The 25,354-nt window shown below is 42.9% G+C and overlaps 1 protein-coding gene across 3 annotated transcripts in view; it reads right to left on the reverse strand.

Annotated features, from left to right (window-relative positions):
- The window catches only part of LOC108032615 (laminin subunit alpha-1), a 67,017-nt gene that overhangs the window by 25,579 nt on the left and 16,084 nt on the right, over positions 1-25,354 (reverse strand). For 2 of the 3 annotated variants that reach the window (XM_017106551.3, XM_017106552.3), the window contains exons 3-4: positions 16,353-18,244; positions 15,095-15,909 (exon numbers count right to left, since the gene is read on the reverse strand). In XM_017106551.3, coding sequence (XP_016962040.1) covers positions 15,095-15,909; positions 16,353-18,244 — 2,707 coding nt within the window. Of the gene's footprint in view, positions 1-1,687; positions 2,406-15,094; positions 15,910-16,352; positions 18,245-25,354 lie in introns of those variants that run through there. The other variant, XM_017106553.3, reaches the window with a different exon arrangement.

Consider the following 25,354-nt stretch of genomic DNA (forward strand, 5'->3'; position numbering starts at 1 on the left):
TGAACCCATGAACCTATATCAAACACGGATTGTAAGAAATATAAAGGTAAATAGATAGAAAAAATGGTATTTTTTCATAAGGGTTCTTATGGGTGATATTAATCTTGGAATTGCTTAACTTTAACGATAGGCTGATACTTTGTAAAGACTCTCTCCCACATTCTCATTGCATGCGATCACACATAAATGATCTTCAACTGAGGATCACATTTGTGCTGGCTTCTCTTCTGGGGAACAAAATTATAGGGTACTCAAACTTCGAACTCCCGCAGGCCTTTCTGTATGTTTGGTATGCCAATTTAGGCATTTTTCGTTTGTGGTTTCTCTCCCTGGTTTTTGCTTGATCTTTGATCTACAATTTGAAACGCCGAACAAGAGTCTTGCAGGGCGGCCGTTAGATCGAACCCGATGCGATCTTTTATTAAGGGAGTAGGAACTTGTTTTTGCTCCGGCTCTCCACTGAGTAGGAAAACAATGGTCAGGCGCCGCCGCTTTCAAGTTCATTGCGATGCGAAACGATGGCGACGACGACGACGACGACGACGATCCTCCAGATCGATCGAGGAGCGGGTCTAATTGGGTCAACCGGTCTTGAGACCCTGAGCCGTTTAATTGGATTACCGCCTTTTGATTATGGCTACCCCTCCACCGTTCTCTCCCCTTATTCTGGCAACACGCGCCCAACCCTTTGGTTTTGAGTCACCGCTCGTAAATACTAAAAGGCGTTAGTTTTGCAATAATAAATAGACCTAGAGTCATTTAAATGTGACACCGCAGAGGGCTTGCCTGTGTGTTTAAACAGCCACATTCCACATTTATCATAGAGCAAACATGCTGCAACTGCCTCAGTCAGTATCTTTCGAGAGCGCTGATGGAAAAACTCATCTTGAGTCGGGAAAAGCGCCTTGTAAGTGTTATCTACTCTGCTCGGCAAATAGCGTAGAGTCTCTTAAACAAAAGGCAACTACTGTGGCTGTTTCCGGGGAAAGGAAAGGGAAAGCGGAGCGAAGAAATGGAAATAGAGGCCCCAGGTTGCAACTCTATTAGCATTCCCAGAACCAGAAACAAGAAAGTCCGCGCTGCTCATCCATAAATCTGCCCACTGCTCTCAGCACTGCAGCCCATTAATCATCATGATGTCCCAGTCCAATCATCACTTGCAAGACCAGCGGCTGGCCGGGCTACCGCCGAATATGAATACGGACCTCTGGGGCGTCGGCTAATGAGTTATGGCTCTTTGTGGCTTTGCGTAATCATTTCGGCTATTAGCGCTCCACTCACTGATTTTGTACTTTTAATTAAGCAGCTTTTATTGCCATCTGTCTCTTTAGTCCTACTGGCCGGTTGTTAAGCCTCATCTGATGGTGATTACCAATGTAAATCCATGAACGCAGAGGCGTCTAATGTAACAAGATTGGGCCTTGGGCGGCCCTAAATCGAAAAGTTGAAGCTTTGAAATAAGTTTCAAAGGGCAAAAAATACTAAAGGGTATTTATATAACGAGATAAAATATGGGTTCAAGAAAATAAATTATAGAAGTGCAAAAAATAGGGTTGCAAAGTCTGTTTTCAGTTCAAATATATTATCATCTTAAGAATTTTAAAACACATTTCCTTTCAGTTATAATTTCCTTTACAAAACATTGCCACATAGAAGATCACATTAAATTATTTTCACTTTTATTCACCTTTATGGGCTCTTTCACATTTTATATATTATTATTGGCACTTGACTAATTTCCTTAATTTATGTTTGCCTAATAATCTGCTTTTTTAAGCCACATACACTTTATCTGTAATCAAATAGTGGGCGTGTCACGATCGAGCGATATCGCGCCAAGATGGGCGATCATCAAATCAATTTTCTTTCTTTGCATTGCAAATTTTTCGTTATCAACATTGGGAAATCGACGATGCGGCGCACAAATCAACATAATTGCCCCCGACAAAAGGCGAATCTGTGCGGCTGTGGACGAGGTGGGGCACACAGGCCTCAACTGCAACTTCAACTTCAACTTCAGGTGAAGTGAAGCGCCAGTCACGTCGCGTTCGCGGCGCGTGCGTCGCAAATCAAGTGCAAAAATAGATCAATCAAGCAATCAATCCGTCCAATCGCGCTCAGCCAACTCCCTGGCTCGATCTTCGGAAGGGGGGCGCGGTGCCCGGCGAACCACCGGTGAAAATCAATCGAAATTCACGAAAATCAATGTCAACATTTTAGTGCTGAATCGATTTTTCTGCTCTTTGCCATTTCCCCAGAACTGCACACAACACACAAAATCCGAAAAGCACAAAATACAGGGGAAAAGAGTCTTTTCCCCGGACCTAATTCTGCACGGGGCTGGCTTTAAGAGTTTCCCACGATCGCGATCGCCGCCGATTTCCATGAATCCAAACGCGCGCGTCGTCCCATTGCAACTGATTCGACTTTTCGAGTTTCCATCGCGGTGTTGGGATCTTTTCTTGCCGCTCGGTGGAGAAACCCGAACAGTTTCCGAGTCGTCGGGGCCTCACATTCTCTTCGCCGGCAGTACTCCCTTTTAGTTCTCTTAGCCGGGTATGCTCTTTGGAACTCGGGATCTCTCACCTGTTTGGGGTACTATTTTTTGTATTATATAGGGTTTCTAAGTCTAAAACCCCTTTTTTTTCAATTTCCTAATACATATTTATATTATATGTTTTAAGTATTGTATAGATACTTATCACTAAGATCTCGGTATAAAAGATTCTTAATCATGTTGCAAGCTGCACAGAATGTTGCTAAGGTTCTGCAACATTTGTTGCGAGTGGTAATGATTTTTAAATGTTTTATCAAAGATAAAATACATTCTTATTTGGAAAAATAATAGGTATTCAAGATGAATTATTAAAAAAAGATATTCAAGGGTTGACAGCTAAAGTCTATTGTAAAAAACCGTTGTTTTGTTAATTGTAATAATGTTTTACTATATACATTTATTTTACCATACTTTATTCATATAACCAGAAAATTAAAGTCTATACTTTCCTAGGCTTTATATGTTTTATTTACTCTAACCGACGTTTACCATTTGCAGTTTTTCCCCAACCCAATCCCCTGTGATCTAAACCAAATGCCTCAATGTAGCTACAATATATTATGCATCCCACAGAACTCTTCAAAAGTATCTTCATCTCTGTGATGCAATGGAGAAAAGTAAAAGATGAAGAATCTAGAGACGCGGCTGCATAAACTCTAACAAGAAACCGACTCAAGGAAAACATCTAGCAATTTTTCCATAATCAGCCAGTGAGCTACAAGCTACAAATAGCTTTCGGGTTGTCTGCATATGGGCACCGCACCTTGCTACCACTAAGCTGCCAAGGCTGAGATACTCCGGCAATCCCGGCAATCCGCGCCAGACATGGCCAGACTGGCGGCCAGTGAGATCTGGCCTACCACTGGGCCTTTTACACTTGGTCGAAACAAACATTCCATGTCACAAACGCAGTTATTTATGCGCTTCAGACGGGACAGTTGGGACTTCTGGACGGACCGACGCACCGACGGACGGGCAGTTTTCCTGACACTGTCACATGAACATGTCGCCTTAACCTTTCGTTTCTGGCCAGGCCCAAGCCAGAGTCTAGAACCAAAAAGCCACCGCAGGGGTCCGCGACAAATGATGGCCATAAGCTTTATGCATTCGAAATCTAACACACAAAACTTATTATTCCCCTCTTATGAACACAACTGTCAATATTTTAATTGCCGCCGCACTGAGCAGAAAATATAAAAAATAAATGGCAAAAAAAAGTACAAAATGCAGCCGGTTCGAGTCCAACTTTGCGTCCACTGCGTGTGTCCGCATTCTGTGTGCAGAGAGCAGCGGGAAAATTCATTTTTCTTTCCTTTCTTCTGGTGCCTCTTTTTCCTAGCCGATCTTCTGATGGCCGGCTACTTTTTCCAATATAGCAAATCGTCTTGGAAACGTGCCAGGCATTTTGAAGAGCCAAACGATCGCCGCGCCAAAGTGGTTCACATGTGGCTCGTCGGGTTTCGTAACCTTTTTGTCACCAATTAGTTAGGCTCCGCCTAAGTGAGCTATAAAAACGTCAAAAAAACAAAATACTGGAAAAATTCGAAAAACTTGCTCTAAATTATGGCCCATAATCGGACGAGCGTCGCATAATGAAAAGCCTGGCATTAACAATTCAGTGATTTCTATTCCGCTGAATTGCCACGGACAAGGCAGAAAACTTAATTAGGCATCCATGGATGGGGATTACGTATGCAAAATGCGCCCAGGGGACCCCACAGTCCCTGGCTGCATTGTTAGGGTGTGTTTCCAACGAATCCAGAAGGGGGGCGCTGCAGTGGGGGAGTTGATCTGGAACACTACATGGGTCTGGTCTACATAGCAACACGTGCCGAAGTGCAGCCGAAAATAAAGCACTTTGTTGATCTTATCGCCAGCCGACCAAAATTACAATGGAAACAATTAAGGAACATAAGAAATCATGGCCACTGCTTGGGCTGTAGTAAAAACAAGGTCAAATGGTTGAAGAAGGCACAATGAACATTTACAAAATGCTTTTTATTTCATTGGAAATATAATAGGGTTATTACGGTTTTAAAGTGTTCTATAAGGTCCCATAAAATAATATTCAAATACAAAATTTTTTGGTTTATCTTTTTTTATCTAAAAAGTTAGTTTTATTCCACCAGGTCCCAAGCTAACGAGCAAATCACTTACAAGATTTTACGCCAAAAATGTCAAAGTCAGGCCCGCAAAACTTTTAAAAAAATCTGACACACTCACAGCCCCCTACGTGCATATCTATAAACCTCTAACTGCAAGGTAACAAAGAGTAAATGCAAAGATTTAAATCAGGCGCAGATTGGCTGCGGTCCCGCGAGAAGAGTGAAAGAAAAGCCATAAATGTATGGAGAAAATACTTTGGAAAACAGGAAATCCTACACACGGACTTCTAGGCTGTGCAGCAAATTATCAAAACGCCAACATCTTTTTGACAAACTGCGAACCGAACCCCATCCTTTCGCGTCGCGTCGATCTCGTCTCCCAAAATCCCCTTGGTGGTCCCGGCTCACACACACATTTCTCATTTCCCCATTTCTCAGTGCTCATTGGAGAAGAACGGAGTCGCGCTTAAGACAACTTTTCTCTGATTTGTTGCGATCGCAATCGCTTATGGAGCTTCGAATACGTTCCAGTTACTCCTGCTCTCCAGGAGAACCCTCGTTGCCGAGGTCCATTACACGGCTCGTTGGGGAGATCGGTCCGACGATTGACGTGCCTTGCTGTAATTCTTCATGCAATGATCTTTCTTTTACGGCCTCCCATTCGCGGAGTCCTCGGTCGTCATTCAACGCATCGTTGACCTATTGAACCATAATGCCGCAGCCGCCTGCACGGCACATGTGCCGCTAAAGGATCGTATCGTATCGCATTGGATTGTAAGAGATGGGATGGTATGGTGTGGTACGGTGCAAGGTCTTCCGACCCTTTCTCCGCAAACTTTGGAACCTGTTCTGGCCGCTACTTTTCTCGCATGAATCATTATTTGTTGTGCTAAGCCCAAGATCTCAGGCAGGGGTACGGATGGAGTGCCGGGGCAGGGGCAGGGGCAGGGGCAGGGGCAGGGGCAGGAAGGTTCCTTGCCACAGACAGCTGCAAGTTTGGCCAGCTGAGTGCCGCTGGGTGCAGTCGAGGCCTCCTCGTTTGCGATCATTTGTGATTGATACTATTTATTGGTTGTTTTGGCTTCGGCCTGTCTGGGAAGATACGCCAGCTGAATGGGCTGCTACGCATGGCTTTCACCAGGGTTGTCAGGAGTGGCTTAAAAATAGATTTTGCAAGGTGTGTTACCTACTTGAAATAGCGATATTGTTAGAAACGTTCTACGTAAAGGGTCATTCAAAGGAAAAATCAGAACATTATCGGTTTTAGGTGAAGCGCTTGTAAATTTTAATATATAATCTCACAGCAATTGGATTAAATTAAAGATACAAAATTTAAAATACAAAATAAAACATTGTTATCAAAATACCTAAAGGTTTTGCCAATCATGGTTCTTAGCACTTTAGAAAATATTGTAAACTTTTTAGAATATCACTAGACAACCCTAATTAAAATTATGATTTTATATCTAATAGTAATAAAATAATTTGTTAAGTTATCAAACTGAAAGCCATTAAATAAAACTTAAGTATTGAAATCCCTACAGGTTTGTCCAAAAAATATAGCTTAGGACTAAAGAACACCATGTGCAAATAGCATCTGAAGTTCTTTAAATTTAAAAGATCACTTGACAACCCTTTTTTAACCTCTGTTATTTTCATGTACCCTACTGATAATCCCTCCTTCTTTCCTCCACTTTTCATTAGATCTCGACCCACAGCGCCTGTTGATGATAGAATTTCACCGGCGGCTCTAAGAGTTTTTCAATTTCTAAGTGCAAGGTTGCTCGACCCCTAGGATATCTCTTTGTTCGGAGCCCCATCCGCAGCCCCAGCCTTAACCAGGCACTTTTATAGATTACACCCGGGCACACATCCAGCATGTTTATCTATGGACACGTATCCGCGTATCCGGCGTGGAGCGTGCGAAAAAGTGGGCGTCCTCGGGTTAGCGCAATCTTCGACCTCCCCTTTTTTTGCTTTTTCCATCTTTAGCCAATGTGTTTTTTGGCCAGGGGCTACTTTTTTGGTGGCTGCAACTGTTGCATCCGCCGTTGCAACTGTTGCAACTTCCTTTGCGTGTCAAGTGCAAATGCATTAAGTTTTGACGTTGGCCAAATGTTGGCTTTGCTTGTTGCGGTTCTCTTGTTTGTTTTTTTGGTGCGACGGCATCTGTCGTCTCGATTTTAATTGATTTTTTTCAACTGGCTAAAATTGGCGGCAAATTCTTTGTTTAGAGTGGAGAGAGAACGTGTTGCTATGGGGTGAAAGTTTATCATAGACGAAACTTTGGTAGAAAGAATGAGGTTAAGAATAAGTAGTAAGGTGAGATATGTAAACATACAGGTTCTTATTTATAAAGTAGTTAGGTGAGATAAGTAAAGCATCTAAAAAATAAGAATATAAGTAGTTTTCAAGGACTACTAATTGGATCTGTAAGTTAAATCTCCCTCTAAAAATACAAGTTTCCAAATTAAAATATCATAAACATAATCGTTTTTAAGACCAACTTGTAATTTAAGGCTCCATAAATGTAATCGTTTTTTTAAATTGGATACTCTAAGTACCCGAAATAGACAACTGCTGAACATGGAAAGTCCCCCACTCCTCCACTGTCTTTATCTGTATCCATTACCATCTTGTAACGATAGTCCGCCCAAACAGCCGCCAATTTATGGCGCCTGTCATCATTGAAATTAGCAATTTTGTTTAATTGCAATTTACTTTTATTGAGCAAACAACAATTTCCGCTGGCGATGCCAACTGCAAATGGATTGCCTGACGATCTTGGCCGTTTGCCTTGTTAATTGCACTTGTGATTTACGTTTTCGAGTGTCAACGCACGCAACGAGGCGGACGGCGATGAAGGATGGCTAAGACCTCTTTGGAGGATCGCGGCAGGCGTACTATTTACATGGCCGGATTGATTAAACGCCTCGAATCGACTTCGGCTTGCGTGCAGCCCGAGAAATGGTGATTGATTGGACGCATCGCGGGAAAGCCCGAGAGATGGTGACGCCCACAAAAGCCATGCTCTGGGCCAAAATGCAATCACTATCTAAATGCATTTGACATGTTTCGGCGATCACCGGAGTGGGTCTCCCCAGCCGGACACATAAAACTAATGGCCCGGCAAAACATTCTGCTCCCCAGAGTTGTGCGTAGTAAAAGTAACTACCTTAGTATACCATTTTACGATATTTTAATGCGCCTGACATGAGTTGAAAGCACTCTAATAACCGTAAAATGGTATCCAGAAATCATTTCCGAGTGACTCAAGCTTTGGAAATCCCATTTCCGATCGAACTACAAAAGAGTTCTAACGGAAAGGTGGGTAATCACCTATCAAAAAAGTAAGAAATGGCATATTTAGCTTTCCTTTTCTTAACTATAAAAATAGTTGGTTATTTCTTGGTTTCCATATAAAGTATGAGATACATTGCCCTGGTACTTGTGCCCAAAAACAAGTTTGCCAGACAAATCTCTTATGATACATCTCCATGTGAAAGCAGCGACAAGAATAAAGAAAAAGCTGTCACCTCAGCTGACATTAATTGTCTGCCGTGATATATATTTCTCTGGGACCACACGAAGATCTGCAAAACTGTTTGGGAATATGAAGACCGACCAGGAGATCTGCATTGTGTGCTGGTGCAACAAAGTGTCCAACTGCTGGACCATATCCGTGACTGTGTCCCCGAACTCTCCCCGGGCTGTGTCATATAAATGTTGGCAACTTTATCAGGAGCACAATTTAAATGTCAAGTTGATGACGTGTCGTGTCTGTTTGTCTCTGGATCTCTGGATCTGAGTCTTGAATGGGGATGTAGATGATGTTGTGGGTCTTTCGTAGTCAAATGACTTCAGCAGCAGCTGGCACACAAAATCACAGCCGCCAAACGGAAGTGCAGCAGTCTAGGCCAATTCAAGTGAAACTGCAACTGAGGGAACATGGGATGTGTTAATTGACCAAAGCATGAAACACGTTACAAATACTTTGCCACGTTAATGATCAAAGTTCTGAGGGGAACTGGGGAGCTGAAGGGGATTACTTTATAGCAAAAATTCAGCATTTTCATTTGTAGATTTTTAGAACTTGTTAATGGAAGTCTGATTAATGTACTCATAACAATAATTGGGTTAAGAGCTACGTCCGCTATGATTGCATTCGACTTATGTCAGCCACCCAATTCAGAAATTCACTATTTGAAATTTGTACCATTTAGCAAACCCTTATATCTTATATGATATTTATAAAAATAACAATAATTAGTTATAGTTTGTACTCTCTGTGCTCAGAATTTTCCCCTCAACTATTAATGACTCACAGATTCATCATCTCACACCTCGTCGCACTCGAATTGAAGCCGAGAACAGGGGCCAAAGCCACCGCTCGTTAGTCGCAGTTGCACACCTTGTTCAATGGTTTTATGCAAAAGGGTCCGACGGAGCCGAGTCTCCAGGGTAACAAGATCATTAACGTGCCACATGCCGCTGCTGACGGTCAAAATTCAAAGCCGCCACAGTAGCCACGGCGGCAACATCACCAGGAGGTGGAGGAGAATGGGGCGACCATCTGCCGTTTCCATAAATAAAAAAGGAATCTCCCCGTTCTCCTCCCTGGGATTCAGCGGCTGGCAGTTGAAATTATGACTGGAGCTGAGGAAAACATTAACAGCAGCAGGTTGGCTGGCTGTGCACAGAGTTCCCGGCTCGGATGAGAGCCCAAAAAGCGACCACGGCGGAGTTCGGAGCTTTGAGATCCCTGGCTTTTTGTTGTCCACCGCCTCGGGAGGTTAGTCACACATGCGCGGTGATAATTCAACGGCGGCGGCTGCCGGGGCAACGTTAAATGGTAGCAGCCACAAAGGATCCACCAATGGTTCCTAATCCACCATCCAGCATCCCAGATCCACCATCATCCAAACCACCGCCAGCAACATGTTGCCGGTGTGTCTTGTTAGTTGTGAGCGCAGAAATCGTGACAAAGTGATGCCATTGTTAGGCGCAAATGAAGAAAATGCCATTGTGGAAAAGTCGGAAAAACAATTGCTGTTGCTGTGCTGCTGCTGCTGCTGCTGCCGTGAAAATGCTTGGCGCACGTTTTGTAATCAATCAATGTGCTGTTAGAAGCCACAAACCAAAAAAGCAACACCAAAATATTTTGTGGCCATGTCTTGGGGCAAAAACCGAAGATTCGGAGTCCAACGAGTTGTCATTTAGTGCAGAGAAGGTTCCTTGCTGATACATACTACCCCGGGAGAAAGTATTGCGAATTTTAAAGATCCTAAAAGGAAAGTTGGTCCAGAAAGTAGGGGGAATAACCAGAGTCAGTTATAAAATCACAAGTCCTCAACTTAGAAATATTGGGTTGACTTTTCTGCAAATTATAAACTTTACAGAGTATAGACTTGAGCTAAATTCACTTATTTTTTAGGCAACTAATTTACTTTCACCTACTGCAACACAAGCTCTTTTTATTAACTATCAACTTGAAAGGAAAGTCTCGCATTGCCCACATATTTTTCCCACACAATCCTTTCTGGCATGTATGCCATAAAAATCGGATCTTCCCAGGAGCCATCGCTGAAAGCACTTCGTTGTCACTGGCACTCAATTCCCTCCTCCCACGAGCAAGATCTCCGCCTGGCAGAACATTTGCATCTCCCAGAGAGGTTTCTGTTTACGAGCAGCTAAAAGTCACACCGAAATCCAAACTCACCTGGCCAGAGAGTTATGTTTACACAGGGATCGCACCTGCTTCTCACTTCCTCAGTTTCCCAGTGTTAATATACAGTCGGCGAACTGAGTTTTGAGTTCTTTTCATTCCCATTTCCATTGAGAAGATGTGGCAGCAATAAAGTATGAACATATTGGTCGACGAACGCAATTTGATTTCCATGAATGGAGTGCAATTCAATTTGTGTTGATTTAACGAGAGTCGAATACCCTCCTCCGCAGACCGGCTAATTTTATAGCCAACTAATTTTTATGAACCGCCAAGACAGAGACTCGCAGTCCGCACTCCGCACTCCCCAGTCCGAGGTTTTCCCATTCTCCGGCTGACCCTAATGAACTGACATGGGGCGACTTCCACGGCGAGTCCAGCGACTTGGTGCGGCGCTTGCTCATCCGCGGGGTGCCGGGTTTTTGTTTTCCCCCTCGAAACCGAATCACACAATCCCCAAGTTGCAGTCACAACGAAAATATATGTTGCAATGCCCGGGGACTGAAAAGTTTATTGACTGGAAATAATTTATTAATTGTTGCATGCGCTCGACTGGGGTCTCTTTGCGAGAATATTATTTTCTTTGTAATTAATATTTTTCGTCAACGATTGCTAGATTATTTATAATGGTTTTTTCGTTTGGGTGGCATTTTCAAGCTGATAGTCAGGCTTTTGCAACCGCCGAGGGTAATGATTAGTGGCTAAAGTAGGTACTTAAAATTCAATTGTTTACTCCACTGGCAGCAAGTGAGGCGAAGTGTTAACTGACAAAATGAGACTCGGAAATCATTTATGAATATTAATAGTTCTTATAAGAGGCAGTGGTTTATGGGCTATTAGTTGACTATGGCTATAAAATAAAAACAATTATATTTCAAACATTTAAGGTGGTGTTTTGAAAGCATCTGCAAACATTTGGGGGCCCAAAGTAGCCTTCTAATCTAGCCAACATGAGGACTTTCTAAACGTACTACCCACACGAGCTGGCTAAAATGAAAACGTTGCATGCAGTATCCCCAAAAATAGGACAGAATTCCCTCTCGAACATACGGCTGACTGGGCTATAAATCTGCGGCTTTTGTCTTGCCCAATTCCAGCTCGAAGCTGGGCTACATAGATTTGCACTCGAAAAGTTTGCGGCGCATGCGCGACGAAGAACATTTGTAAGAGCAATTAAAATCACACCACGACCAAAAAGGAGAAGCAGACGACGACATGGACGCTGGCGATAGCGAAACATGGCAACCAGGCTCTAGATATAGATACAATTTGGGATCTTGGGGGGATCCGGCGGATGCAGGGGGGCACACTCGAGAGACGGGCTCTGGCGCAGGCCTTCGATTGGAGCGAAAGTCTGGGCCATAAATTAGAAAATCAAAATGCCAAACTTCTGCTGCCCCGTCTGCGCGAAAAGTGTTTTCGATAATGACCCGGTTACAGTTTGAAAGCCTCTGTGCGGTTTATTATGCCATTAAAGTGGGTATTTCAGTTGCGGATTAATCGTTATTTACTATCTACGGTCGCAAAAGATTAAACAATATTTCAACGTTTGTAAGGAATTACATTTAAAGTATATAGATATTCCAATACAACTTCAAGTTCTATGTTCCTTAAGCAGGATATTTGTTATCCCTTTTGGAACACCTTCATTTCCTTGCTAACTGGATCGATTTGATTATAATTGTATCTTTGTATATTGTAATATCTTAATAGATATTAGGTATCACCTGGTCGAAATCCAGATACTTTTTTGCCTCCCAAAGTAATAAATTCCTATGTGTGTTGGCCTTGCATTGGCAATTGTAAACAAATTGTCATTCGACAATTACATTTGTGTTGGCCACATTCATTAGCGTCAATGTTTTGGCTTTGCATGCTTCCGTTACCGTTACTCAGACGATTTATGTCACATTTGTTTGGCCGTGCTTGGAAATTATTTGAAATTTATTGCCTCCGAGGATCGGATCCTCTTGCCCCATTTCGGGTGATGCGTTGACAGCAGCAGCAGCCAGTGGTTGTTGCTCCATTTTGTCCATTTAGACGCTTCTTGATTACCTTGGACAGTCCGTCTGTCCAACGAGTCGTGGCTCGTCTTGTCTATAAAGATGCTTTTTTCATGGCAATTTTTCAGTCTCATCGTTGCAGCAGCTCTGTGAAAAAGATACTGCGCCGCTTACATTTTTTTATTTATCTTTTTTTTGTGGCGTGTATAATTTTGTAATTGCGAGGCCTAAATGGCAACTGAGTCGTTTCGAATTGTTTGCACATGTGCCTAATTAAGATTTTGTATAGTTTGATCAAGATGGATTTTAGGAAATATTTATCAAATGATTTGTATTATTTTTTCTAAAAATATTTGGAGTTACTCTTAAATTTAAATTATTTTATTTATATTATCCTCTTCAACTCCTTTGAAGGCACCGCCAATGCCACAACAAAATTCCCTCTCAATCGTATAACTTCATTTGGATTTTTGCCCCCATCCGCAAATGCGAATGGCCAAGCCAAGCCAATCGAAACCACAACAAACGCAACCGCATCCACGAAATGCAATTAATTGTCAAGTTATTTAACACAAATATTTGAAATTGCTCCGCTAATCAGTTGGCCAAAAACGGGGCGAAAAGGGGGCAAAGTCAAAGTGGCCACGATTTTTGTTAGCCTTTTTTTTGGGGTTCGCCTGAGAGTCAGTCGGCGGCGGCGGCGGCGGTTGGAGCATTCCGATGTCCATAAAAATGTCAACGCAGCGGCAGCAACAGCAAATGCACAAGAGCCTCAGCCCCATGAAAATATGCCGCTCGGCTTGAATTGCCAAAGTGGCTGGCTCGGATTGGCCTGGCCTGGCTTGGTCTCCAGCTCTGGGGTTTGGTCTCAAAACTGGACACCAGACCAGCGCGGCTCCATGCAGTCTGTGCCGGAGTCTGTGGTCAACACAAAAGTGTGTCTGCTTAAAAGCCACTGCTGCTGCGGCTGCTGCTTGGTGAGCGGCAAATGGAACTGATTACAAAATATGACCAGCGGCTAAATGTATCTCGCAGTTTGCTGCTTAATTTCTTAGATAGCTGCACAATTTTATGCGTGGGTTATAAATTCCCAGCGAGCTCAAGTCCAAACGCACGTGCTACTGTTTGCAATGGTGGCCCGAGAGGTTTCTGGCTTGGCAAGCGGCCAAGTGCCCGTCCAAGTCAACATACAAATGTGGAATTATAGCCAGGGGCGCGTTCTTTAAGTACAATAAACACTAAAGCCGAGAGTTTAGGGTTTACTTTTTTAATGCATCTAAGTAAAGAGGGCTATTCCTTCTCTTTATTAGTAATCACTTAACTTGCATATACGAATTTTTATTAAGCATTTTTACCATTTTAAAGGGGCCAGGAACTTAATTTTTCATACAACAAGTGAGACCATGATTCAGAAATCGACAGTAAGTATTAAATAATTTGTTTAAACCATTACCTACTTTTAATTTTCACTAACTAAAAACCTGACTTACATTTTTAGCAATTTTACAAAACTAATTAAAACGTATTATATGTGTAATTTATTATTTTTAAGGCTTAAAAATTACGTAAAATTTATTGTTGAACCCATCACTTTGTCGACAAAAAATCACTTGAAGTTCAGACTCATCCTAAAGCCCATAAAATTCATAGAATGACTGCGGATAAATGAAAACCGCACCGGCAGCCTGAAGATGAAAAACTGGTAAAGATAGCCAAGGGCCAACTACCCAAAGTCCGAAGAGATGACTGACTAACAATTAGAAAAGCGAGAACAAGAGGAAAAACCGCAGAGAATATCGCTTACAAACGTAAATTTAAATAAAAAGAATAGCCATTCAGGGTGTTATGCAATCCGAGTTCTTGTTCAAGTACAACTCAATAAACACACCAGGCCATCTTCTAGGCAGCCGCTTTTGGTTTTCATAACCAACCAAGAGGTTATTTGAGACGGGTTTTTGCCCATTGTCCGGCCTGTAAATGGTGTTAAAAAAGATAGAAAAACCGACTTCAAGGAGAACTGGATAACAAAAATATCCCATTACAATGGAGTGTATGTAATGCATTTTGTATGATGGATGAGTTGAATTTGAAGCGATGATGGCCTCAAGAAAAATTGTAATTTCGTGGCCTAATATTTATGTACCTAGATAATTGAGCAAGGCTTGATGTGCCTAAAGTTTTGATTGTAATACAAATTAATGAAGCAAACTTGAGAGTATTTAAGACATGACCAGATTTTAAAACCATTTCGAGAGATAAAGTATCTGAAGTGTTAGAAATTATTGTTGCCTTCTTGGAAGAATAAAATGGAAACAAATGTATATTGCAAATATATAAGATATAACCAGATTTAATAACATTTGCCAGAGAAAAAGTGCCAGAAATCTGTTTGTAATACCTCAAACGATCATACATTTTATTGGACCTAGAAACAGATGCACTTCCCACCCAGAACTTGACTGATTTGTGCATTAAGCTCTTTGAATTGAGGCCAATGAGGAGCACCAGAAACGCCTCACTTAGCGGCCCGAAGTAGAGCACCAATTTAATTATGTTCCCCGGATTATTGATGGACTGCTCGTCCACCTCTGGCACATCTGTTTTTCATAGGTGCACCCGATGCATCGCAGAGAGAGTGAACTCATTTCGAGGAATTCCTTTGTTCTTAGACGCTACGCTTTGAGCTCTAATCTGGGGTACTTACCCTCGCAGGCCACCGCGGAGTCGTTGTTGGGATCTTCGGGGTCGGGAACCAATTCCCAGTCATCATCATCGTCATCGCCATCGGAGCTTTCACGCAGGGCGGCCAGGTCATCCATTCGCTGGGCGGCGGCATTCATGCCGAAGTAACCATCCTGGCACTCGTGGCACTTGGCGCCCATCACGCCCTCCTTGCACTGGCACTGTCCCGTGCGGGGGTCGCATCTGTCGGGGATCAGGGAGCCCAGAGGATCGCAGTTGCAGGCCGGGCAGCGCAGCTCCACATTGGCGTAGCCCACATCGCACTCGTCGCACTTCTGACCGCCGTAGCGGGGCTTGCACAGGCACTGGCCATCTGTGCTGTCGCAGAGGCCGCTCTCCGACCCATCCGGATAGCAGTGGCAGGGGTCACAGCCCATGGCCGGATCTCCCCAGTAGCCCAGCTTGCAGCGCTCGCAGTGCCAGCCCTCGGTGTTGCCGCGGCAGGTGATGCACTCGCCGGTGGTCACATTGCAGGGTCCGCCGGCGCAGTCGCAGCGCTGGCAGCTGCTCCCCAGCTGGCGGGGATTGCCGAAGTACCCGTCGTCGCACACCTGGCAGTGATCGCCCGTGTAGCCCTCCGGGCACTGGGTGCAAATATATTCCGCATGCTCGATCAACTCGAACTGCGGGTTCAGGTCCATGTAGTTGTAGCTCTTCAGCTGGCAGCTGGGCGAGAAGTTGTTGGACTCCTCGAACAGGGGGCAGGCGCAGCGCTTGCAGTCGTTGGGGGTTCCCTGCAGGGGATTCCCGTAGAAGCCCAACTGGCAACGCTCGCAACTGAAAAATAAAATATTGATATTTGAAAAGGGGTGAAGTCTTGGCTAAGGGGTGTGAGTCAAGACTGAGTGTGGTACGTTAGCAATGACACCAACCAAATGGAGGGTAACTCAACTAACATTGGATTGTGTTTGGTGGAACGTATTATTATTCACCACAAGTTTTTAGGTTTGTGACCTCACTATCTCAAAGAATAACATTTTTAAGAAATATTGAATTTAAAACATAATTCAATACATTTTATCTTATTTCTGAATAAATTAATTTTGAAAAAAATTAAGCTTCTACCTGTCGAAAATATAAAAATATCTTTTTTTGTAAAATGTATACATATTTTAAATAAACCTTACTAAAATATGAATTCAATCTGTACTAAATAATTTTATATTTTTCCTATTTTATGAAAAAAAAGTATTATTTTCAGCAGATTAATTACTACTCACCGATCTCCAAAGGTGTTGTGCATGCAGTCGCCGCAATTGCCGCTCTGCAGATCGCAGGAGTTCGAGTGTCCGTTGCAGGGGCACGGGATGCACTTGCTCAGGATCTGGTGGTCCGAGGTGTTCTCGTAGATGCGCTTGTAGCCGAAGGCGCAGCCCTCGCAGGAGAGGCCCGTGTAGCCGGCGGGGCAGAGGCACTGCTCCACCTGGCTGGAGGATTGCCCGCCCAACTTCACGCCTCCCGAGTAGATGACCGCTCGCTCCAGGTAGGTCTCAACCTGATCCGTGTGGAACGCAGCTCGGATGAGGATGGCATCGAGCGACACGAGAACGGAGAGGAACTGGGATCGGGTCACAGACTCTCCGTGGTAGTCACCGCCCTCGGTTCGCCGAAGTCTGGTTTTTATGTCCTTGACCGTGGGTGGCACATGATACCAGCCCTCCTCTGTGAGGGTTACGTTCAAGCTTACTACCAATCCCTGAAGGGATTCATCGCCAAAGGCTATCTTCAGTCCGTTTTTGCCAAACAGGATGACATTGGGTCCCGTGGTGGGCTTTCCCGAGGTGTCGCCCCGCATCACCACCCAGGACAGGAGTAATTGCAGCCTCGCTCCGTAGCTGGTCAGGCGATTGCCCAGGTAACCCAACGGAGCCTGCCAGTAGATGGCCTCCACTTCGTCCAGCTCGTTGGCAAAGATCAGCCGGTTTTCCTCGGCATCGACGGGTATTGAAATGGGTTTCATTCTCTGTATGTCGGTCAACTTCCAGTCGTTGAGGGTTTCGAAGGCCAGGGTCTGCAGCTTGGCACTGTGGCATGTCTGGGAGACCCCCGAGCACCAGCAGCTGGTGCAGCCCTCGCTGTTGTCTCCGTTCAGGTCAAAGTAGCCCGGCGCACACTCGGAGCAGGTGCTGCCCTCCACATTGAGCTTGCACTGGCATTTTCCCGAGCAGGATCCCCCGGTGGAAAGGCTTCCCCTTTCGTCGCACTCGCAGCGCTTGCACTCATCTCCATAGTAGCCCGGAGCACACTCCTCGCAGTTTGTGCCCTGGAAGCCCTCGAGGCAGTTGCAGGCACCTCCCTCCGGCTGGCAGTCACCCGTGGAGCGGGCAGGATTGCAGGAGCAGGGCAAACAGGGTTCGGTGGGCGGTGCATCCAGCTCCCTGTAAAAGCCACTCTCGCAGAACTCGCACTCATTGCCTGCCGTGTGATTGGAGCAGCTCTGGCAGATGCCCCTGTCCAGGAAGGAGTCGAAGGAGCAGCTCTCGGCATGGCCATAGCACTGGCATACCTCACACTCCTCGCCCAGTCGAAAAGGTCGATCGTGGAAGAGCGGGCAGCACTGGTCGCACTGTGCACCGCAGGTGTTATGCTGGCAGATGCACTGCAGCAGCGGATCCCCTGCCGGTTCCTGGATGCGATTGGCATGGCCATGACAGTCCAGGCGGGCACTCACCTTGATCTGGGACAGCGAGTAGAAACTGTGCTTCTCCAGCGATGGCGAGTCGAGTAGCCAGTCCAAGCTATTGTCCTGATTGGCAGTGGAGTGCATGCCCTGCAGCCGAATCCTTATGTACCGGGTCGTTATGAACTTCATTAGCTCGGGACTCTGATCCGTGGCTCCGGGGCGATTCTTAAGCAGGGAAACATGCAGCACGCCGTTCTCCAGAGGACCAGGTTTGGAGAACTGAGTGGAGCACACCACTTCGGTGTCGTTTTGGAACACGTATTTGCCGTTTTGACCGGAGAGATTCCATCGCCGATGGCAGTCCGCATCGCTCAATCCGAAGTACTGCCAGGGCTCAAAGTTAATGCCATCCAGGGATTTTTCGAGGATCCAAGCAGCTGGTCGAGGGGAATTGGCCGATTTCAGCCACACCGAGAAGATTTGATAGGTCTGCGAGGGAGGAGAGGAATATCAGAATAAGAATATGATTTGGAGAAGGTTTTGCGTAAAATATGCTAAGAAATTATATCTATTAATAAGGTAGAAAAATTAAAAAAAAAACAAAGTATACTATTTTTTCCTCGGCATCTAAAGTTTAAATTTGTCATTTTTTTATGAATAGGGATAGGATATATTGCTGTGAACCAAAAATATGGCTTTTAAATGGTAATCTTCTTGATAATCTAGATAATCTTCCGAAAAGCCTTTAAATTTACGTGTTTTTTTTTCAATATGATGAAGGTTTACCATGCTTATTTAATAAACTAATTTAACCCAAGTACCTAAAGTATTTATTTTACCAACTTTTGTTTAAACCCCTTTTCCCACCGTAACCAACCGCCATTACACCTCGCCGTCTCGTTTTTACGGCCAATGGGCAAATGAGCCATAAATTATGTACGCACCCAAATGTCAGTGTTTCTGTCAGCAAGTGATGTTTCTATCCAGGCGCAGGCATATATCTCTGCATCTGTGACTACCAAACAAACTGCGCTCCTATCACCGCCGATGCCGTGCGGCACTGGCAAATCTTATAACCCAACATTGCCATCGCCGCGTCATAAATTTCCCGGACTGTCAACCAACCGCAACCCTACAAAACCGCCGCCCAACTGTGGCTCTTTCGAACGTGGCCGACGGCCACAGCTGACAAACGATATTTGGCCAAATCGTATGCTATGTATGTAGGAAAAGAGAAAAAGATACAAAATATCAAATCCACATCCAAATGCCAAAAACGTCGCGTGTTCGAGACGCCGAAAATGTTGCGCCTATCGAAGATCGGTGGCCAAAAAGTGCAAGGCGGGCCAAAATGAGAAATCAATAAAAGGCATGCAATTGAATTTTCCGACGGGCGACTTGTGGCGAAGGTGTGGCCAGGTGTATAATTGATTGCGACGCATTGACTTAGAGCAGCCACTTGGCCACATGGCGCCATCTAACCAGCCATGTGGCGGTTATAATTTTTTAGTTTTTCCCCTAGTCATCGCGGGTCCAAGGAAAATCCGCAGATAAGTCAGAAAACGATATCTGGCGAGCAATTGCCCTGTAGCACCTACTCGAAAACGACTCTATCAAATTTCAAAGCCACTTGTTTAGCCACAACTCACTAAGTAGCTAATGGCATCAGCGGCGGGCCGTACATTTTCCCCGATTTTCAAGGCTGATAAAATGCAAAAATACAAGAAGTCGAATGCCAGCGAGAGTGGCAGAGGTGTGCGCATGCGTGCGTTCTCCTTATTGAATGCCGCCTGTATTCGATTACAGCAACAACGGCGTCTGTCAGCCTGATAAGATTACAGAAATGGACAAGTGAAAGAGACCGGCGAAAAATAAATCTCTAAGGGGATTTGGAGTGGGGATGTGGAAGTGAAATCCAAAATGTGCGATATGAGTGCAGCAGCAGGGAACACTTAAAAACCCATAAAACCATCCATACAAATTCATGGTTTCCTTGTTATCACCCAGCTTTTGAATTTGGTCATAGGATTATAGGATTTGCGATTTGCTTTCCAGGCACATTCTGCTTATTTGTCCAGCTTTTGCTTAAGCAGCTCAAGTGCATCTTCGTTTTTGCCGCTAATTGATGACTATTCCACACAGCTCACCAGGATTTGTATAAATCAAGGACTCACATATGGTCAAGAAAAGTATAATTGGAATAATAGGATAATTAATTGAAAATATCTTTTAAATAAAGGGCAATTAAAATGGATTTATTTTACGACATCATAAGTATAAATAAGGTGAGCAAAGCTTTTGCCTTTGCAGTCCTCGACCAACAGTGAAATAGTTCATTTGACTAAAAGAAAAATATTTTCAGAGCAAAGGAAAATGTCCGCCCAAGGTGCTCATTTCAAGCATTTATCCAATGACACGGTAAGTCTTAAAAAATATAGGTAATAATACTTCACAAAGCAATATTGTTCAGCAGAATAATGACACCTACTTGGACTGGTTACGATTCCTTTTTGGAAAAACTCAAAAAAACAAAAGTCAATCGTTGCTTTTATCAGGGGAAAAGACAAGGAAAGGCGGTGGCACCCAAGAGTTGTTAATGCTTTAAGAATAATTGCGGCCTAAGACGATTTTTTCTTACACTATAATCTACAAATATTTTTTTTTAGTTTTCCCAGTTTTGAAATTTATATAAGGGGGCATTCCAAAAATGTGTCTTTTGAATATATAGGATGTTTAATGCTTTAAATATGTTGGTTGTGTCTCACTAATACGGAGAGAGAAAAGACCGCCAAATAGTTTAAACTTTTTTGCCAGCTGCAGCTACCAATATAAACATATGTATTATAATATAAGTGCTCACTTAATATTATTACTATTTGTCTAAAATAGGTAAGGGAATAAAATGTTCCACATATATTCTAAATCGAATATCTTCCTTGCAGAGCACATAGAAGGTTCAATTGCTAAACAATCCAACAAGATGGTATATACATAATTAATACGCATAAATTAAAGCAAATTGCAACTATACGTCATTTCATATGAAGGCTTTGAAATGTAAATCTAGTCATAAGCATCCTTATTTGAAACCATTTTGTTAAAAACATCTATGTAGTGAAAATTAACAAACAAATATGTACAAATATATAAAATATGTATTCTTCGAAAATGTAGAAAAATAGATAACAATGTAACTAAAAACAATGGCTTGGAATTTTTCTTCGTACAAAAATATAGTAAAATAAAATATCTAACTCTTTCTTAGTATCAATCCCTTATGTATGGTTTCCGAAAATACAAATAAATCACCACCCACATTGACAGTTTATATCATAGGACTGAAATCACACAGTGCACTTCCGATTACCCGTTAAAGAGCCACTGAACTTGACACACTGCAGCTAAGGCGATAACTTATCTCTAGTGAATTATGTTGTCCCCATCAAATTTCTGTCCAGGTCCTTGATTGCAATCAGCTCGAGAGCAGCAGAGCTCCCGAAGTGATTTCCTGGTGCCCGTTGAGCAGAAACGAGTTCCCGATAAAGGAGGCGCACTGCGAGAAGGCCTCGTGGTCTTGGCCCCCATCTGCTCCTCCTGCCCCGTGGAGATGTGAAAATCGCTGTAGATTGCAATCGAAGAAGCGGCCGGCGAAGGCCTCGGGGGTAACACTTTGACGTTTTTATCAGTTTCCACCGATTGACGGCCGACACAGCAGACTTGTTTACAACGCACCGATGGAGATCACTCTCAGTACAAATATTTGGTCAGTGCAAGGAATCTCCTCCTCGAACCTGTTACCAGATGCCAGTTCCCTGATAAGGCCAGATCAAAGAGAGCCTAACAAAATTGGTAAAATATGCAGTGGGAACGAGGGTTACCCGGGCGGGATATACCAATTTAGCGGGGTAATTTGAGTTGATAAACGAAATTGAGTGGCAGGAGCAGGGGGCTCCCTCTGGCATGCCGTAAATTACACGAATTAACATTTATGGCAATCAAATATTTATCGCTCAATGAAGAAAATCCATCGGGCAGAACGGCAGGAAACTTCCTCTGCGCACCCGAGCAGCCAAAAAACGAACGCGGACACTCAGTTAATTGCCAAAAAAACACACAGAACGTGGAAACTCATCGTAAAATTGTTAAAAATAAACAAGCGAAAAATTGAAGTAGACAGAGTGAAACGGAACCAAATAAAAGACAACAAATTTAGGGCTTGTCTCTAGTTTTATTTGTATTTGTGCCTCAGTGCCAGACGGCATTTTATCTCTGCATATTTTTTGGCAAAATTGTACTGTGGTGCAGAGGTGGCCCATTGGAAGAAACAGAATCTGCTATTTTTTGTCCGATTTTTCGGTTTGGCACGCTTTTAGATAACATGGTGAATGAACCCACATGGCAGACATGTTTCTCCCATATATTTTTGCACATTTTCTTACTTTTCTCTATACGGGGTTCACTCAGACTTTTCGACGTGTTTTGGCTGCTCGCACCGAAGTAATCGCAAAGTTTTGTGTCTGCTGCTAGTTTTTATCTCTCGAAATTGGCGCATTAATGCGGCTAAAGAATGAACAAAGTTTGGAATAACTTGTTTGGACTTTAAGAAATAAAAACAGTATTATTCGAATGGAACAAGTAGCAGCTATGGTGTGAGGCATACATTGAGTGCAGAGCTTCAAGCGCCAAATGCTAATGGAATGTGGTTTTGAATAACTCCTTGGGTGCAGCATTTGGCATCAGCTCAATTATTACTACTTGTTTAATTAATGACAGGAGTATGTAAATTTTGAATTCTGTTTGTCAACTGAAATTCTAGTTCCAAAAGCTCTCGGTTTAAAATTTAAATAAATGAAAATCTGGCTTAGTAACGTATTTTCGTTTGGGCACGCCCTGTGCCATTGGCCATTAAAAGCACAATCCGCTTCCTGGTAAATGACATGAAAACAATCCAAGCGAAGCTTCAATCACGTTAAGACCCCGACCCAAAAAACCAAAGACTTGCAGGAAATTCATGCAAATGCAACCGACTGAGGAAGCATTCTTTAAAAGGCAAATTCGGGGAAAATGTCGAGGGGGAAAAACGAAAATCACAGGCCACACAAATAAATAAATTGACCATTAAAATAATTGCTGTGCCTAAAATGCGTCTCGTACGTGGCTTGTAACACGCTTTGCCCGTTGTTGCTGCATTTGTTTGCCTCGGCAGGCGGTTGTTGTTGCTTCTGTTGGCGCTGCAAATGTTGCAACAACTTGTCAAACATTTGAATTACAGTTACGAAACCAATGGCGATGCCAAATGACCGGCCCCTCGCATTTTATTCACTTTTTTTCCGCTGGCCAAATTTGGCTAAATTTAATGAAGCAATTAAGTGTCTGTATAAAAAAGGTAAGCACAAACAAACATTAAATATTTCAAATTGGTAATACTCCTATTTGTGGGACTGGTCAGATGTTTGCCGCCAAATATTTTTATGGTTTAGGGTTTTTTGGGGGCAAATTATATTGCTTTTAGCTAAGAACTGAAGAGCAAGAAAATGTATACATCCAAAAAAAAGAGAAAGTTTAGATTAAGTACCAGAAGAAGTATTTATTTATAGATTCAAGATAGATTAATATAAATTAATTTAGACTTATATTTCTATATTATACTATAAAATTTGTATTTGTATTTGATTATTTTTAGATAATTCATCTTATTGAAGATAAGAAAAGATACTTAAAATGTAGAATTAATGTAAGTTGTAATTGTAATTTTTTGCCTGTGCTTTATAAAATTTTTATATCTTTCCAAAACTTTTTTATTTTTTGAAAATAACATTTACTCTTTAAAAGTATTATTATTTTATTAAATCAAACCGAAATTGATTATTATTTTATTAAATCAAACCGAAATTGATTTAATAAAATAATAATACTTTTAAAGAGTATATGTTATTTTCAAAAAATAAAAAAGTTTTGGAAAGATATAAAAATTTTATAAAGCACAGGCAAAAAATTACAATTACAACTTACATTAATTCTACATTTTGAGTATCTTTTCTTATCTTCAGAACATTCCGCGTGCAGCACTGCATTCACAGTTTGGGAGCCACTGGCCGGGTTGTCCGTAGAACTCTCGCTAGACTTTCAATTAGTCACGCGCGCCCCAAAGCCATTGAAGCATAAATCTAGACATTGTTGTACGAACAGACAGGCTGACAGACTGCTTACTGGCAAACTGGCAAACTGACAGACTGGATGGCTGCCTGCCCAACTGACTGACGGACAAAGAGACATACGGACGGACAAGCTCTGGCCATGGTTCTGACCGGTCTGCGAGGACTGCCCGAGTCTGTCGCCTTTTTCCCAGCGCGGAAAGAAATATTTTAAGCTGTCAAATCGTTGACACACGCCTGTCGTTTCTATCTTGTCTCCGGCGCTGTTGTTGTTGTAAATCACTCGATTAGTCTAATTGTTAAAATCCACGCGGCGGTGGAGAATCTGTTGAAGCCTGGAAGTCCCAAAGATTTTGTCGCCCATTGGGGACACGACATACAGATAGGCAAACCAACGTCAATGTCAAGTTCCCTCTGAGGTCATAAATCGTGTTCTGTTTCGGCTGGCTTGGCATTGAGAAACAACGGGCAGACAGAGGGAGATCTCTCTAATGTGTTTCTAAACAGTTGTGACAAATGCACAAGATATTTCCACAGCCAAATCACACAACACACTTAATTGTGGAGATGAAGCTAATTAGTGAACTTGTTGGGGAAGAATAAATTGTGTTGGTGCTTATTGAATGGGACCGATGGCAGCTGTTTAAAATACTTGGGGAGGGGCAAGGAGTAAAGAAGATTCTAGTTGAAAGATGAGAACAAGAAAAGATACTTTTTCTTGAGTTCCACCACATCATATAATGTGGCGGTTTTAAAAAATAAGCCAAATAAGTTGTATTAAAAATTTGAATGTTAAAAAATGCTTTAAAAATTCCGCTTTAAAATTTTTATACAAATAAAAACCTTAAGAAACCAACTAAAAGGAAATACTTTAAAAAAATTCCTGAAAAGCTGTGAATATTCGTTGTCACTCAAGCAAATCAGCGGAATGAGAGCGTGTAAATTTTGACACATGCCCCTCATTCGACTCCGTTCCCTCGGCATCCGCTCTGTCCATATCTGGAAAATCATGGGAACCTATAAATTCTGTGGTCGTTGTCTGACCGAAAATGTAGTACACGCCACAATTGCATTAAAAACAAAAACGACCAAGCGCTTGACATATGCACAGAGTAAGGCAGATGCCATAAAAGGTTTGCCATTTATATTTGGATTCCGTTTGGCAACTAGAAATAAGTATTGTCAGAATTAATTAAGTGAAGCGGCCAATTTAAATACTTCTGTATGAAGTTCCCCCCTTTGTATAAGAGACGTGCAGGAATTTATTAATAAACTCCGAGAGCAACGCATGGCTGTCATAAATCTTTCATACTTTAAGGCATATGCAAAAACAATGTTTTTAATTTTAAATCACTTCCAGTCCGTGGATATGCCTCCTCCTTCCTGGCCGCCTCTCGTTTTAATTAAGTGCACACTCAATGCCTTTGCCTGGGCCCGGGCCCAG

This window comes from Drosophila biarmipes, chromosome 2L (genome assembly GCF_025231255.1).
Source record: "Drosophila biarmipes strain raj3 chromosome 2L, RU_DBia_V1.1, whole genome shotgun sequence".
Classification (NCBI taxonomy): Eukaryota; Metazoa; Arthropoda; class Insecta; order Diptera; family Drosophilidae; genus Drosophila; species Drosophila biarmipes.